Source organism: Bos javanicus, chromosome 4, assembly GCF_032452875.1.
Source record: "Bos javanicus breed banteng chromosome 4, ARS-OSU_banteng_1.0, whole genome shotgun sequence".
NCBI classification, from domain to species: Eukaryota; Metazoa; Chordata; class Mammalia; order Artiodactyla; family Bovidae; genus Bos; species Bos javanicus.
Genome location: NC_083871.1, coordinates 119874093 through 119891129, shown reverse-complemented (window position 1 = coordinate 119891129; position 17037 = coordinate 119874093). Strand labels below are relative to the sequence as shown.

The 17037-nt window shown below is 55.5% G+C and overlaps 1 protein-coding gene across 3 annotated transcripts in view; it reads left to right on the top strand.

Moving 5' to 3' along the window:
• Window positions 1–17037, top strand: part of PTPRN2 (protein tyrosine phosphatase receptor type N2) — a 599207-nt gene that overhangs the window by 66469 nt on the left and 515701 nt on the right. For all 3 annotated transcript variants that reach the window (XM_061415339.1, XM_061415340.1, XM_061415341.1), the window contains exon 2: window positions 5069–5119. In XM_061415339.1, the coding sequence (XP_061271323.1) occupies window positions 5069–5119 (51 nt within the window). The remainder of the gene's footprint in view (window positions 1–5068; window positions 5120–17037) is intronic.

Genomic DNA, 17037 nt, shown 5'->3' with positions numbered 1-17037 from the left:
CCATGTCTCCTGTGGCTTCCACATTGTAGGCAGATTCTTTACTGCTGAGCCACTGGAGAAGCCCACAGCCTCATCATATTCCTTTGCCAGTTATGAACCAGTCCGTTGTTCCATGTCTGGTTCTAGCTGTTGCTTCTTGACCTGTATACAGGTTTCTCAGGAGGCAGGTGAGGTGGTCTGGTATTTGCATCTTTTTAAAAATTTTCCACTGTTTGCGGCGATCCGCATAGTCAAAGGATTTAGCATATCAGTGAAGCAGAAGTAGATGTTTTGTTGGAATTCCCTTGATTTTTATATGATCCAATGGATGTTGGCAATTTGGTCTCTGGTTGCTCTGCCTTTTCTAAATCCAACTTGAACATCTGGAAGTTCACGGTTCATGTACTGTTAAAGCCTTGCTTGAGAATTTTCAGCATTACTTTGCTAGCATGTGAGATGAGTGCAATTGTGCAGTAGTTTGAACACTCTTTGACATTGTCTTTCTTTGGGATTGGAATAAAAACTGACCTTTTCCAGTCCTGTGGCCACTGCCGAGTTTTTCAAATTTGTTGGCATATTGAGTGCAGCACTTTCACAGCATCATCTTTTAGGATTTGAAAAGGCTCAACTGGAATTCCATCACCTTCACTAGCTTTGTTTGTAGTGATGATTCCTAAGGCCCACTTGACTTCACACTCCAGGATGTCTGGCTCTAGGTGAGTGATCACAGCGTCATGATTATCTGGGTCATTGGGACCTTTTTTATATCGTTCTCCTGTGTATTTTTGCCACATCTTCTTAATATCTTCTACGTCTGTTAATTCCTTGCCATTTCTGTCCTTTATTGAGCCCATCTTTGCATGAAATATTCCCTTGGTATCTCTAATTTTCTTGAAAAGATCTCTAATCTTTCCCATTCTAATATTTTCTATTTCTTTGCATTGTTCACTTGAGAAGACTTTCTTATGTCTCCTTGATATTCTCTGGAACTCTGCATTCAGTTGAGTGTATCTTTCCTTTTCTCCTTTGCCTTTTGCTTCTCTTCTTTTCTCAGCTATTTGTAAGCCCTCCTCAGACCACCACTTTGCCTTCTTGCATCTTTTTCCCTTTGTAATGGTTTTGGTCGCTGCTTCCTGTAGTGTGTTATGAAGCTCTGCCCATACTTCCTCAGGCACCTGGTCTACCAGATCTCACCCCCAAGTCTCTTTGTCACCTCCACTGTATAATCAGGGATTTGATTCAGGTCACGCCAGAATGGCCGAGTGCTTTTCCCTACTTTTTCGATTTGAGTCTGAATTTTTCACTAAGGAGCTGATTATCTGAACCACAGTCAGCTCCCAGTCTTGTTATTACTGACCGGATAGAGCTTCTACATCTTGGGCTGCAAAGAATATAATCAATCTGATTTTGGTATTGACCATCTGGTGATGTCCATGTGTAGAGTCGTCTCTTGTGTTGTTGGAAGAGGGTGTTTGCTATAACTAGTGCATTCTCCTTGCAAAGCCTTTGCCCTGCTTTATTTTGTATTCCAAGGCCAAACGTGTCTGTTATTCCAGGTATCTCTTGACTTCCTACTTTTGCCTTCCAGTCCCCTATGATGAAAAGGACATCTTTTTTGTTAGTTTTAGAAAATGTTGTAAGTCTTCATAAAACCAGTCCACTTCAGCTTCTTTGACATCAGTGATTGCGGCATAGATGTGGATTGCCATGATCTGAATGCTTTGCCTTGGAAACAAACAGAGATCATTCTGTTGTTTTTGAGATTACACCCAAATACTGTGTTTTGGACTCTTCTGTTGACTGTGAGGACCACTCCATTTCTTCTAAGGGATTCTTGCCCACAGTAGTAGATACAATTGTTATCTGAATTAAAATCGCCCATTTCCATTGATTTTAGTTCACTGATTCCTAAGATGTCCATGTTCACTCTTGTCATCTGCTGGACCGTGTCCGATTTAAATGACTCGTGACCCTAACATTCCAGGTTCCTGTGCAATATTGTTCTTTATAGCATTGGGCTTTAACCACCAGCCAACTGAGCATCGTTTCTGCTTTGCGCCAGCCTCTTCATTCTTTCTAGAGCTATTTCTCTGCTCTCCCCACCAGCATTTTGCACACCTATTGACCTGAGGGGCTCACTTCTGGTGTCCTATCTTCTTGCCTTTTCATACTGTTCATGGGGTTCTGGAGGCAAGAACACTGGAGTGGTTTGCCATCCCCTTCTCCAGAGGACTGTGTTTTATCAGAAACTCTCCACCATGGCCCGTGTGTCCTGGGCGTCCCTACACAGCATGGCCACAACTTCATTGAGCTGCGCAAGGCCGTGATCCACATGATCATTTTGGTTAGCTCTCTGACTGTGGCTTTCATTCTGGAGCCTGTGGGATTATAGTTCTTGCTTCTTCTGTCTGCCCTCTGATGGATGAGGATTAATAGCTTATGCACGTTCCCTGATGGGACGGTCTGGCTGTGGGGAAAACTCGATCTTGTTCTGGTTGGCAGGGCCATGCTCAGTAAATCTTTATTCCACGTGTCTGCTGATTGGTGGAGCTATCCCTGTTAGTTGTTTGGCTCGAGGCAACCCAGTCCTGGAGTCCACAGCTCTGTGGTAGGGCTCAGTGGCAGCCTCCTAAAGGACTTACGTCAACACGCACCTCCCAGGACTGATGCCGCCAGTGCCTGTGACCTGTGGCAGGCACCACTGACCCGTGCCTGCGCAGGGACCCGCACACTCGCAGGCGGGCCTGGCTCAGTCCCTTGTGGGGTCAGTGCTCCTCTCCCCTGGGTCCTGGTGTGCATTTGGTTTTGTTTGTACCCTCTCTGTTTCTCCCAGTCCTGTGCAAGTTCTGTAATCAAATGCCACTGTTCCTCCAAGTCAGATTCCCGGGGATCCCCAGTCCCTTGGCTGGATCCCCAGCTTGAGAAGTCTGCTGTGGGGTGTAGAGCATTTGCAACAGTTTGAGAACTTCCTTGATATTACTGTTCTTCAGTTTGTGGGTCACCCACACGGCGGGTATGGGATTTGACTTTTAACGTGATTGTGCCCCTCCTACCGTCTCTTTGAGGCTCCTCCGGTGTCCTTGGACGTGGGGTGGAGGTCAGCTACCCTGGCCTGATTTCACTGCTCACAGTGCCAAGACCAGAGGAGCTGGGGGACCTCCTCAAGGTCGCTACTTTGGGGGAAAGCAGAGCAGAGTCAGTCTCCCTAGGCTTCCCCATGCCTGGCTGTCTCTGGGCGGGTAGGGGTGTTCGCTGGCTTCCCCCCAGGTGTTATCCTCTCCTCCGCTTGGCTGGGCTCTGCAGGGAGAGCAGAGTGAGCAGGGAGCGGAGCTCTGAGAAGAGGGAGCAGGGCATGGGGGTCTGTGCACGGATGAGGGAGGCGGTGAAGGCGTGCGCTGAGACTGGACTGAGAAGGAATGCTGTTCTCACGAGGTTTGTTACTTCAGGAGGATGGAGCTCTGCTTGGAGCTGGGGCCCCGGGCAGCGTCCGGCTCACGGCACGTCTGTGCCTGGGGTCTCCCTCCGAGGGCTTCTCCTCTGGGGCAAAGGGGCTGTAAGAGCGGATGTGTAAAGCTGTCACAGGGCGGGGGAGACTCCTTTATTCTTGTGAGTGTGGGCAGTTCCGCCCTCTGTGAGGCTCGTGCCCTTGGTCCTGGCACCGTGCTTGCCTCCTCTGCAGAGCTGGGCCTTCCTCAGGCCATGCCTGCCCAGGGGAATGAGCTCTCCAGCTGTGGGATTTCAGAGAGGTTCCCTGTGAGGAGCGCCCCCGGGTGAGTCTCCCGTAACTGGCAGCTCCCTTCCACTTGTCCTCCTCTGCTGCTGTTCTACTGACTCTCGAGCATCTGCCGTCGGCCGGACACAGGCAGCCACTCGGGCGACGGTGGAGGACAAGAAGCTACATTTCTGTGGGCCCTCACCTCGAGAGTCTCCGGTTCAGGGAGGTTTGCCCTCGGGTTGACATCACAACACAGTGTGGAGAGTTCTGCCATGGACGCCTGCACCGAGGCAGCGGACCGGCCTAGTGAAGGGCGTCTCCCTGGGTGACTGTGGACTTGGGCCTCAGTGGCCGAGCAGGAGTGTCAGCTGGAGACACAGGAGCACAGGCTCTGTGCTCTTAAACGAACGTGTACGTTCCGGAACCGTCTGGCTTCAGTTGCTCCTGAGCACAGGCTCGGTGCTCTTAAACGAACGTGTACATTCCGGAACCATCTGGCTTCAGTTGCTCCTGAGCACAGGCTCTGTGCTCTTAAACGGACGTGTACATTCTGGAACCGTCTGGCTTCAGCTGCTCCTGAGCACAGGCTCTGTGCTCTTAAACGAACGTGTACGTTCCGGAACCGTCTGGCTTCAGCTGCTCCTGAGCACAGGCTCTGTGCTCTTAAACAGACGTGTACATTCCAGAACCATCTGGCTTCAGCTGCTCCTGCCGCAGCAGGTGTGGCTACACCGGGGGCACCCTAAGCGGCGCTCTGAGTGTTGTTCCCGTTATTCACACCCTCCTGACTGGCCTCAGCAGGCCCCAGGGCTGCATTTCAGACGACCCTGGAAGCGAGGCAGCAAGTCCCCCTCTGTGCGCTCCCCCTGCCCCGCTTGTGGGTGAGCGCTTTCCTCACCTCCCGTCTGGTCTCCTCACGGAGCACACGGGCCTCCGTCCATCTGCCTCTGCCATCCGTGTGCCCTGGTGACACCTTGGTGCACGCCATGAGCATGAAGAACAGGGGCTTTGACAGAGGCCCAGAGATGCTGCCTGAGTGGTGTTGCGCTCAGAGCACGGTGGGCCTGGCCCCATGGGGAACTTGCCATGCAGGTGCCCCCAACGGGCTCACCACTGCCTCCCAGCAGGAGGGGGACGGCCTTCCTGGTGACGGAGGAACAGGATGACTGATCGTCCTCCCGGGGGGAGCCAGCCCTGCTTCATTCCCTCCCCCCGACCCGAGCCAGGGGCGTGTGGCCTGGCTTCCAATGCCCAGCGTCCTCTCAGCGAAGCAGGCCCCCAGCGCCGTGCGGCCCCCTGGACGCCAGGCCCAGTAGGGCCGTGGCCCACGGCGCACTGAGGCTCTGACTCTCTCTCCTCTGTTTTTCCTCCCAGGCTGCCTGTTTGAAGATGGCCTCTGCAGACCTGCTGAGACCTGTGTGAACGGTAAGTGCCAGCCCATGGTGACTCCAAGGCTGGCTTCACTACACGCAGGGGGGTCCTGGGTGGGCTCATGTTTGATTCTTCCGAGCGCGTGCAGACATTGGCCTCGGCACCTCAGGCACTGACGGGGGTCAGGCCAGAGCGCCCACCAGGCCCTCTGCACGCAGGGCCCCAGGCGTGCTGTGAGGCCCAGTGTGAGACGGGGTCGCCTCTCCCCAGCAGTGAGTGTTTGCAAGGTGGGCTCTGTCCCTGCCTGCCTCCAGCTGCATCCTCCCCGCCTGCGTGGGTGCCCCAGATGCACCCAGCTCTCTGTGCCAACCAGGGGCCTGCGGGCAGAGCCCATGAGTGGGATGTGCCCCTGGGACCCTTTGGTCCAGTGCAGCCTCTGCCCCACCACCTCCGAGCTGGCTTGTCTGCCAGGCCCCCAGGCACGCTGTCAAGGGCCTGAAGGCCAAGACCCAGGGGCAGCTAGGCCAGCGTCCTGGCGAGAAAGTCCCACTCGGAGCCCGTGGACGGGGGGCTGAGACAGCTGTGTGTGCGTCCTCACGGCGAACGTGCCCTGGGTACCACGCCGATGGGCTGGACGGCTCTGTTTTGTGTTCGTTCTTTGTGGGGAGAACTCTGCAGATTGTGGCGAGTACTGACCTGGGCTGGAGGCTGCAGCAGCTGTGTGATGGGAGCCCACCCAGGTCGGGCCGTTGCACACTGGCCGGCCTGAGCACCTCCTCACCACAGCTGCACGGGTGGGCCTCTCGCTGGGCCCCAGCACGGCTCCTCCTGCTTACACCTCGTGAAGCTTTTATCTGGAGGCAGCTTTTGAAAAAATAATTTATTAAAAAAAAAGCATCGTCTGCCCTGACTTGGTGAAGTTGGATTCTAAAAGAAACAGGTGTGTGTTTAGTGTGAGTGCAGGCTCGGGTGGATTGGCAGCGTGAACGCTGCAGCTCGGAGCCTCCCCTGTCCCCAGCGGGCTCCCGCGGGCCCTCCTTCCCCCGAGCCTCCACTTGCCTCCCTGGCGTGGAGGGTGCTGACGTTATGTAACAGAGTAGCTCTGAGTTATGTGGAAACAGAAGGCAATTTAAGTGTAAACAGAAACACGTGGGCCTTGACTTATGGAGACAGCCGGTGTTTGATATTCCTCCGGTCCAGTTGAGGGCCCACTGTGGCCTGACCAAGCGAGGGGACAGCAGCGAGCAGGGATGGAAGGTGCTGGCCCGGCTCGTGACCCCGGGTGAGGCTGCGGGGCTCAGCGTGGCCGGGGATGTGGGGGGCATTAACGGACATTGAAGTCCCTTTGCATCCCTTCGTTTATTAAAGTGGTCCTGTGTTACTTTTACAATAAGACTCATCTAATAAAGATGTTGCAGCATCTGCTGAGCTGATTCTGAGAGGCAGGTCTGGCTCGGGCCTGCCGCCGTGGGCGCCGACTGAGTGGGCACAGCCCCCAGCTGCCGCCCAGAGCAGCCCTGGGGAGCCACGGACCCTGTTCTGGCCGCAGTGGGGAGCTTCTCGGCAGAAACGTGCTGGGTGTCTGAGGTGGGTGGGCAGAAGGACAGACTGCGTTCAGTTAGGGCTGGCACTGTGGGTGGTAACGGGGCGAGAACCTGGGCAGGGAACAGCTCCCCAAGTCCAGTGATGAACTGCAGGAGGCCCAGAGAGGAGGAGCAGAGGCTGGGGCTGGGAAGGGCCTCCAGGACAGCACCCGGCTCACGGAACGGCGTCTGTCCCACGGCAGCCGCTCACGGGGCTGGCAGGCAGGGCCTCCGAGCTGGGAGGAGCCTGGGTCAGCTCTCAGGGCAGCCCACCTTCTTCTCGAGCTGGCCTTTCTGGGGTCTCGAACACGCGGCCTCTGGTCCTCAGGGCACGGACCCCCAGGCTTGTAAACGACCGCTCTCCCTCCCTCCCTCCCCCTTCTTCTTTCCTTCTGAAGCTTTCTCAAAAGAAGCAGACCAAATCAGTAACTTTGTCGGAAGCTCTCGGAACACTTTTCTCCATGTTAATGTTTGGTGACCACAGGTGGAGTTTGCCAGCTGCTGCTGTGAGCTGCTGTGAGCTGCTGTGAGCTGCTGTGCACCCAGTATGTCTCGGCAAGTTTGATAAATGGGGCTATTCTGTTCTATTGCACTGGAAAGACAGAATAGGAAGGAGCTTTAATTTAACAACCTGGAGACTATGAAAAAGTACAGCCAGTCTGAAAAACAGATTAGGTCGGAGCAATAGAATTGATGTGGTCTGAATCATGGGCCTTGAACCGAGAGCCTGGCGAGGGCTTGTGGTCCGGACACCCCAGGCCGCAGGCGGAGGCTCCGGGACTCAGCGCTGGTGGCTGCTGGCTCTGGGAGGAGCAGCATGTGGAGGGGCTGCTCGGTGTTCCCCACCACCGGCTCTGAAGGCTGACTTTGAAGCTTGATGGGGTTCCCATGGAATGGCTTCACAAAGCCCGCTTTGTGAGAGCCGTTCCCACCTTGTTTCAGGAAGGTCACGCTCCCGTTTTGGCCTCTGCTGTTGAGGTGATAAAAGCAGTGCTGAGAAATGGTCGGCTTCCCTGGATGATAATATCCTGACTGGGCTTCTAGACGCCAAGGAGGTAGAGTTGGTGATGAGTTGTCTGGATGCATCTCAGGCTCACGGCGCTTGGTTAGGGATGCTACGGCTGTGGCCTTCCCAGCGCTGTTCTGTCAGCAGGATACAGAGGCCAGCCGGTGGGTCTGGCCCTCACCAGTGGGCCCTCCTCACGGTCTGCTCCGGCGAGTCCGCCCTGCAGCAGCTCTTCAGGGTTAGGCTGCAGCCTTTGCGAGACGCTGGGGCATATCTGAGGAGACCCTGTGCTGGGAGACAACGGCTGGGGGCCAGCCCCCTCCTCCCTACAAAGCGCTCGCTGACCTTACTGTGGTGGAGACAGCAGATGAGACCAGTCATGTGCCCCCAGGACCAGGAGGGGGTGCAGGGTTTGAATATTCTGAAGTCTGTCAGTTTGGGGCAACCCGGCTGCTGTCCTGATCCATGCTGCTCACGTCCTCTGAGAGGGGTTTTCCTTGAAAAGTTCCTGAATCATGGGAGAGAAGTTGTGTCCATCTGTCTGCAGTTTGCCCAGATGGAGGGGTGGCATCTGTAACCTGGGGGCGTTTTCAACTGTCCCTCGAGTCCACTTGTTTGCACCAGAGAAGCGACTCCTCTAAGGAAGCACATTCTCGAGCCGTGTCCTCGGCCTTTCAGGCTCATCTCCTCCCTTCCCTATGTCCTGGGTCTTGATGGTGCCCTGCTCTTTCTGCAGAGGAGGGGCTTGGGGAAGAGGCTGTGTCCCGGCCCAGGAAAGCATCAGGTGGACAAGCGCCTGGGGACGTGAGCCCTGAGTAGTGATGCGAGTGCTTTTGCCTCAGCCGCCCGGGCCCAGAGGGAGGGCTCGTCCCCGCCACTGGTCTGCAGACAGCCTGAGCTGGCCTGGGGCACTGAGTTGTGGGAATGTTTTCACCGCAGCCAGGCGTTTCCTCACGAGAAAGATCTAGCAGGGAGCGCACGGAAGGGCCTCACCTGTCTCGTCCCGGGAGGGCGTGGGTCCACGGCTCTGCGGGCGGGACCTGGCTCCAGCCACAGCTGCCCAGAGGTGTGTGGCTGGGAGGCTTGTTCCCCTCCCAGATCCCAGTTAATCACAACTCAGGGGAATGAATGGGGATTAATTACTGAGTTAAACGGTGCGAAGCAGAGTTTAATTTGGCATGTTAACAGGAAAAAAATGCCATTTCGAGCCTCACATGAATGACTGGAGATGAGTTGCAATTGATGCGGCTCCATTTGAGCGGCTGCCACACACAGGAACACACACGTGTCCGCACGCGCACGCAGCTGGCGTGCCCGCAGGCGCCCTGGGCTCCGAGGGTCCCTTTGCTGCTGTCCCTCAGGCTCGGCTCCTGCAGGACCGGTCTTCTCACTCCTCGTTACCTGGCTACCCTTGCATCGCAGCTCAGGAGCCAGGAAGCTGCCCCGGGAAGTGCCCTGCTTTCCTCCGTCTCCGCCTCTGGGGTGGCTGTTGGGCCACCTTGCAGGAGGCAAGTTCTCGTTCCCCTCCCCTCAGCGGCTCCGGGCCCTGAATTCCCAGGGAGCCCCTGGGCCGCCTCCTCCTGCTCCTGGGCGGGCGTTTCTGGGGGACTAGAGATGCCCCTGTGTCGGAGGTTGATGACTCGCTTCTTTGCGTCTCATGGGTGGCTCCCAGCACGGCTGGTGTGACCCTCGTGTTCGGATCTGGTGTGTTTTGTCACCACAGTAACCAGTCCTGGAGGGGACCGGGGTGTTTTATTGTTCTGAGTAAACAAGAGAGGACACTCCCCTTGCGTAAAAGTGTAGCTCCAGACCTTGCTGTCTGTGGCCTTCCCTGGGGTCAGGGGCTAAGGAGGCAAGCTCCTGAGGGTCCACTCTGCATAGGGCGGGGGTGAGTGCCCTGATCCCAGACGCTCCAGCAGACTGCCGTCTGCCGAGCAGCCTCACCTAGCCTGTGCCGCCGCCACTGCGGAACTCGGTCGGCCCCACAGAGTGCATCCATGTGCTTCGGGTTTTGGGGTGCTGTCCGAGGTCCCTGCTGCGTCCCCTGCTCCCAGAGCACACAGGCGGCTGCAGCAGCCGCTCCCGGCTCTCCATCAGTGCTCGTCCCAGGGGGCAGTTAGACAGTGCCTCTGGGGCCTTCGCCTCCTTCTGCGGGACACGCCTTCTATCAGGACACGCCCCTGATGGGACACACCCTCCAGCCAAGCAGCCCATTCTTTCCCAGCCTGCCCCCCTGCCTACCCATCCCCCACCCGGGAGTCCCCCTCCCCAAGGAAGAACGAGGGGAGATGGGAGGTGGCATTGCCATTTCCCAGTGGAATGCCACCTCTGAGGGGAGCACCCTGTTGGGGTGCGTGTGTGTCTTAAGATGCTTTTGAAATGTTATTTCTTCCTTCTGCACCAGTTTCCAGACTGACTTACCAGTTAGCCCAATTAACTCTTCACGGTCTTTAATTATAAACACAGGAGAGGATAATGAACTGTCTAGCAGATGAAACCTGCTTGCACGTTTTCCATTGTATCCCAACCAGGGCTGTTTAGGGCGTTCTGTGGGGAAAGTTACCTTGAGGCGCCAGTTATGGACAGCGTCTCCTGTGAGGCCCAGGGTCCTGGGTCCGCCCGTGATCTCAGCGCGTGACGGCTTCTTGGTGGATGTGCAGTCGGGAGGCGCTGTGGCTCCTTCCCTTGGGTCAGGGTTTGCCATGGTGATGTCCAGTGGGCCACACTGCTGGGCTCCGTGCAGGCGGGTGAGGGCATGAGAACCACCCCCCCCCATGCCCACCAGGGCTTCCTTTCTGGCCTGAGTCTCTGCTCATCGATCCTCTGGTTTCGGTTTTGGTCTTATAAGTACTAGGTCTTGGTGTCTACTTAAGAGCATCATCGACGTAAAGAAGAGAGCTGTTGGGCAGGTGCGTCGGGGGCCTGAGTGGAGCAAGTTAAGCCAAGTAGACTTTGTCAGGGCCAAGATGCTTCCCTGTTTGAGCTGTTTATTGAAGTGGTACCTGCCTTGCAGTTTTTTTTCTTTTCCTTTCAAATGCTTAAAAATGTGGTTTTTAAGATACTTATGGCAACCTGTTTTTTTCCTGCATTAATATTTAAAATAACATTTTTTCCCCCAGTTTGTCATTGTCAACTGTTAGATGGTTGGATAATCTGAGCTGTCTCTCAAAGCCAAGATTGGAGTTCTAATTAGCTCATTTCAAATGAATCTGGATTTTCTGAGGCTATGACCATGTCTTCCTCGAGAGCCCTGTGTCTGCATTTCTGTGCTTTAGGAAGCGTCCACTGCTCAGAGTGGGCATCCTTTCCTCTCCCAGCCCCTGCCCCATCCAGTTGCCATGGTGATTGTAGCATGTCGCGTTGGGTGCAGGACTGCGATGTGGCCCCGTCTGCAGATGCGCCTTCTCCCCTGCTGAGTGCAGATGATGTGGGCACGTGCCCTCTCGGCTCTGTGTGACGTCAGCCTGCCCCTCTTGGAGCTGTCCCAGGCGTGGGCTTCTGCTTACCCACCCTGCCCACACTCACACCCTGAAGCGGCTCCTTATGGAGACAGTTGCTTGTCGCTCTTGAGGACGGCTGTGGGTTTGCAGCAGGGAGGGTGTTAAAGTTTTAACATATTTTCATGGCTGCTCCTTCTCTGCTTGTAGGACTTTGAGTCTAGAATTGCCGCAATCTTGAGAGAAATGTGCTAAATCCTCCTTCAGTTTTGGTTCGTTTCGCCGGAGGTGTTGGAGGAGCCTGGGAGCTGACACTGGGGCTCTTGATGTTTTTAGCCGTGACCAGAGGCCGGGTGAGCGGTGTGCGCGGTGTGACCAGAGGCTGGGATGCGCCCACAGTCATGCCACTGTGAGAAGCACAAACGTCTGTATTTTTAAAGCAAAATTTTATACTAAACTTGAGTCCTAGAGATTATATGTTTGTATTTTTAAAAAGCTTTTATTTTTGGTCTATGGGTAACCGTGTGGGGCCTCGTTTCAGTGGTTCGGCCAGTGCTCTGTTGGTCAGTGCTCAGCAGCTAGCTCTGGGCGAGCTGTGTTGACTTGCAATCAGTTTCTGTGGCCTAAGCTTGGCCACTGGGCTGATTTCCAGCCAGTGCGGCTCCACCCTGGGGCAGCTGGGGAAACGCCATCAGGAGCCGTGGCCGCCCCCAGGAGCCTCTGCCTGCCTGGGACACTGGATGCACAGGTTTCACAGGGCGGGTCTGCAGAGGGTCAGCTGGCGGCTGGGTAACAGCAGAGGTCTCTGCCGCCCCCGACTCAGGAGTGACCCCACAGTCGAGCCGGGTGGGGCTGTTTTGGAACGCGCCCTGAGCCTGGGAGGGAGCCTGAGTGGACCCGCGCCCCACGTCTGTCCTGGACCTGAAACAGCGTTACTGGCACCGGTGTGCTTGCAGGAGGCTTTGTGCTTTTCTGAGTGTTTTACGCACAGACCTCCCTGGACTATCTCAGCATCCCTGAGAGAGTCTTTCCTCCTGAGAGAACTTCGTCCTCATTTAGTGGATGGCAGACCTGACCTCTTGAAGTTGGGTGAAGGGGTCAGAAGCAAATCTAGAACCAGGGCCGACCCACCATCCCCCAGCTGAGCTCAGTGTTTGCTTCTCACGACGGCACAGCGGGTGTTGGGGTCAGCATTGTGGGTTTGCCACTTAGGGATCTGCAGATGCTGCTGCAGCAAGGAAATGGCCATCTGTGGTGAGTGGGTGTTGCAGTGAGAATGACCGCGTTACAAGCACCTTCACAAGGGCCTGGGGCCTGGCTGGAAGCACCAGCCGGGCGAGCTGCCAACTGGTGTCATCTTGTTCCCTGAAGGCAGGTTCTGATGACGGAATGAGCTGGGAGCCCCACGCTCACCCAAACCCCAGAGAGATCCTGGGCCGGGGCACGCGTCACCCGGGTCTCGGTTGCTTCTGCTCTCATAAATATTAATCAGAGGAAACCGCCTGTGGAAGGGCCTCCCGTTTATTCATTTGGCTTGAAATCGGTTTTGTTAATGGGTTTAAACTTGTTCTCAGAATTGGAAGAAATCGCAGAGACTGGAAGCCAGGTGATAACTGTGGGTGGGAGAGACCCTGTGGGCACAGCCTGTGGCCAGCCTGGGGCTTTGTCAGGAGGCCGGCTCCGTGCAGACCTCCCCCGTCCTCTAGGAAACGCTCAGTGGCTCCGTCATCTTCCAGGGAGGAGGCGCTTCCTCAGCTGCCCGCGGTGGGGTCCGACAGGGGCCAGTTTACTTTACTGTTGTTTTCTCCTTTTTGGAAAAAAGTATCAGCTCCGATTTTTGCTTAGAGTAGAACTGATTCCCCTGGGAGTACTTGGAGAGAAAGAGGGGGAAGCATGATGGCCTGAAGGCCTCTTGGTGGTGGGGCCGGTCCACACAGACCCCAGGCTCCCCAGATCCGCATCCCCCCCAACCCCACCCTGCTGCTCTGGGTCCGTGGAAGTTAGGCCAGCTCAAGGTCAAGTGTCCAGGTTTTTAAACATTGTGATGTGGTGAAGAGATTGGAAGTAGTACAAGATTAATGGATGCATTAAAATAGCGATTACCCAGGCTGTGGTCCAGACGTGGACTGGCTTTATCAAGACTGATGACCAGGGTTTTATGTCCTGGAGCAGCCAGTCCAACAGAACGTGGGCAGTCTGGACACCCCGAGGGTCCAGGCCCCTTCCCACAGTGCTGCCCGGTCTTCAGGGAGTCCCTGGCTGCCCGGGTGGGCTCACCTGGGATGGAGCAGGCCCTTCCCACCCCCGCGCCTTCTCTGCTCACCCAGCAGCAGGCACCCCACACCTTCCTACAATTCTGTGTGATGTAAAAATCCATGGAGACTCACGCTTAGGGTTAGTGTCTGTACGTGACCCTCTCCCAGTGACGGGGGTCCTGAGCTTCCTCCCCGCCTGGTCATCAGCACCGGCCGTCACCTGGCCCTCCCCGGCCCGTGCCTCCTGCTCTGTTGCTGAGCCCTGTTCTGTTGGGGGTCTTGAGCTTCCTCCTGTAGTGATGGGGGTCCTGAGCTTCCTCCCCTCCTGGTCATTGGCACCAGCTGTCACCTGGCCCTCCCCGGCCCTTGCCTCCTGCTCTGATGCTGAGCCCTGGTCTGTCAGTGCATGGGCCGTTTCCGGTGGTTTTCAGTGTTTGGCTGTGGTAGGAGGGCCCCTGGGAACACCCTGCATGGGCCTTTGGGGGCTTGCTGATGTCCTTCAGGAGGAGGAGGCGGGGCTTGTCTTGGGGTACCTACCTGGGAAGTTCCCTTGAGTCAGGTTACTGGACATTCTGGTAAGATGCAGAAATGTAAGAAATAAAAGACAGATTATCCCACAGGCCACTAGGAAATCACGCAGTTGGGAAAACCCACCATAGGATTGCGTTTTGGACAGTCTTAGTTCTTCAGCAAAACAGAATAAATTGTATGTTCCCAGCTGTTGGAATAGAACACTGTGACTTTATTCGATTATAACCTGTGTCCAAATGGAATTCTTCCACGTCTACTTTACATTTTCCAGCATCAGACCTTGTTCCGATGGGAGGAAACCCCCCACGCCTTTGCTTACCACTGGCCAGGGCCTCTCCCTCACTTGCCCAGTGGACTGAACAAGTGCTCTGAAGGCAGTCTGATGGCTCGCAGGATGCAGCTGTTCTCATCTGCTTTGGGGAACAGAAACGCGCTCCAGCGTTGCGCAGAGCGCTGAGGGTCCTGGGGACGGGGAGGGTGTCAGTTCACGCGCCCAAGCCCAGGTCGCCAGCCCCACCTCTGGTCTGACCGACTGGCCTCGGGGCCATCAGCCTCCACGTCACGTGTCTCCTTCTGCCCAGTGGCTGGGGTCGGGGGCCCGGGCTGCCGACGGCAGTGTCCGCAGGCTGGCCGGCTCTTCCCTGCCACAGACAGAGGTGCGTCAGCAGCTTGCATTTGGTTTCTCTACTCTTTAGAAGGAATCGCAAACAAAACAACTAGACCCAAACTTTGAAAACACTTTTTACTTTGTATAGGGGTGCAGCGACTGGGCACATGCGCAGGCAGCACGCGCCAACTGACAGCGTGGTGACAGCTTCAGCTGCACAGTGAAGGGGTCAGCCACAGACACACAGGCGCGCCTCTCCCAGGCCGCGCGCCACTCCTGGGCCCCAGTCTTCACATTTTGCGTCTGTTCACTGTGGATTGATGTTTTTATCTTCTTAATCTGAAGGCTGATGCCATTGATTGTCTGGTGTGTGTGTGCATAAGGACTTAAGCGCACACACGGTTGTCCTGATTTCTGAGGCACAGACAGAATGGACTGAGAGTCAGGACACTCAGGGCCAGTCTAGGCTCTGCCGCCAGCCTTTCCTTGGCTTGCTATTTAAGTGAATTCTTCATGGAAGGAGCTTTCTCCTCCTTGGAAAGAGCCCGTTTCCTTACCTGTAAAATGAGGTTTGACTACGTCATGGTGTGTAGCTCCATCAGGAGTTGCCAACCATGGCTGTGCAGTGAGGCTTTTACACAACTGATGGCCAGGCATTGCCAGGGCTGGGGAGAGGGGATTGGCATCAGCTCTTTCCTTTCCTGTTTTAAAACTCCCTGAAGCAGTTCTAGCGCACAGCCATAGCTGAGAAGCACTGGGCCAGATGATTCCTAAGAAACCTTCCAACCCTGAAAATTCCTTGACATCTGCACTGAAATGCCAGCTGTGCTCTGTGCAACACAGCCGTGCATGTGGAGGGCAGTTCAGTCTCCTCAGTATTACTTGTACGGTTTGCTCGAAAGAGCATCATTAGCATAGAAGATAGTTCTCTTGTGGACGTGCAAATCAGTGCACACGACGAGTCCGCCATTTAAGAAATTGCAGATTCCAACGCAAGACCGTCTTAGGTAAATAACCCTAGTCCAAGGAGTTGACAGTATTCTACACTTCGTTATTTAGGATATTTGCCCAAAACACAGAAGACTGTAAATAGCTGTAAGTATTATTAACTCCTGCACAGTGTTTTATAATTTATGGGAGATTTTGTGCACTTTATTTCACTTAGGCCTCAAAATGCCAGTTGCACCGTAGACGGGCTGCTTGTCCGGCTCTTTGCTCAGGTAGAGACAGGATAGGGTGCCTGGCAGAGCAGGGATGTAAACAGTTGGCACGACTCAGTGTAACCCGACCCCCAACAACGCCAGACCTGGTGCGGGGCTGCCAGGTCTTTGGCAGTAGAGTTACCTACATTCTGGAGGCTGGTGACTCAAACGTGTGCTGTGGGAAGCGAGGGAGGGAGTGCCGTGCTGAGTGTGTGTCCTTCCTGTCGCTGCACGAAGCACCATCCAACAGAGACCCTCAGGGAGGGCAGGGACCGGGTCAGGGTCTGAAACATCGTCCAACAGAGAGACCCCAGGGGAGAGAGCAGGGCGCCTGGGTCAGGGTCTGAAACATTGTCCAACGGAGAGAGCCCGGGGGAGAGGGCAGGGCGCCTGGGTCAGCATCTGAAACATCATGCAACAGAGAGACCCCAGGGGAGAGGGCAGGGTGCCCGGGTCAGGGTCTGAAAGTAGGGCCCCAAGCGAGCAGCCTCAGTGTGACCTGGGAGCTCTATGCAGGAGCCTCGAGAGGTCAGAGGCCCTCTGCCCAATCCCCCTGGTGCCCACGTGCAGCACCTGTGGGCCAGCCCTCAGCGGGCATCTGCTGGAGACCACATACTCAGGGCCGTGTCTGGTGCATGGGATCTGTCACCAGTCTGGGCTCGCTGTGTGTGTGGCTTCCGGTCTCTCTGCCCCTAGAGCGTGAGCCGCACGGCGGGGCCTTGACTGTCCGGCTCATTGACGTTCCTGGGCATCTACGGCAGTGCCCGTGGCAGAGCCGGTCACGGCAGATGTCAGTTTATTTTGTGTTCATGGGACGTGGCGCTTTAAACTTTCCCTCAGTTAACTTTATCAAAGTGATGCATGTGCATGGTTTAAGCAGTCAGTTACATGAGGTTCTAATAGAGCCAGAACACTCTGCCGGCCTGCCCAGGCCGCCCACCCGCGCGCACCGCCTGGCGGTCCAGCCTGGTGACCACTGTGTATTCACGGTGTGCGCTTCCACCCTGGTCACCGGGGTCGCTGGTCCTCCTCTTGCTCCTGTTGTAACAGAGCAGGACCCTGTGGGGCCTTCCCAGAACAGATTCTGCACCCTCGCCCCAGTCTTCTGTTTGCATTTTGTCTGTAGAAAAGCTTTGAAGAATAAATTTAATCAGAAAAGTCAGAAAATGCAGAAACAAAGAGAAACAGTCAAAATGAAATAATAATGTTGTTCAGTTGCTCAGTCGTATCTGACTTTTTGCAACCCCATAGACTACAGCACGCCAGGCTTCCCTGTCCATCACCGTCTCCCAGAGCTTGCTCAAACTCATGTCCATTGAGTCGGTGATGCCATCCAACCACTTCATCCTCT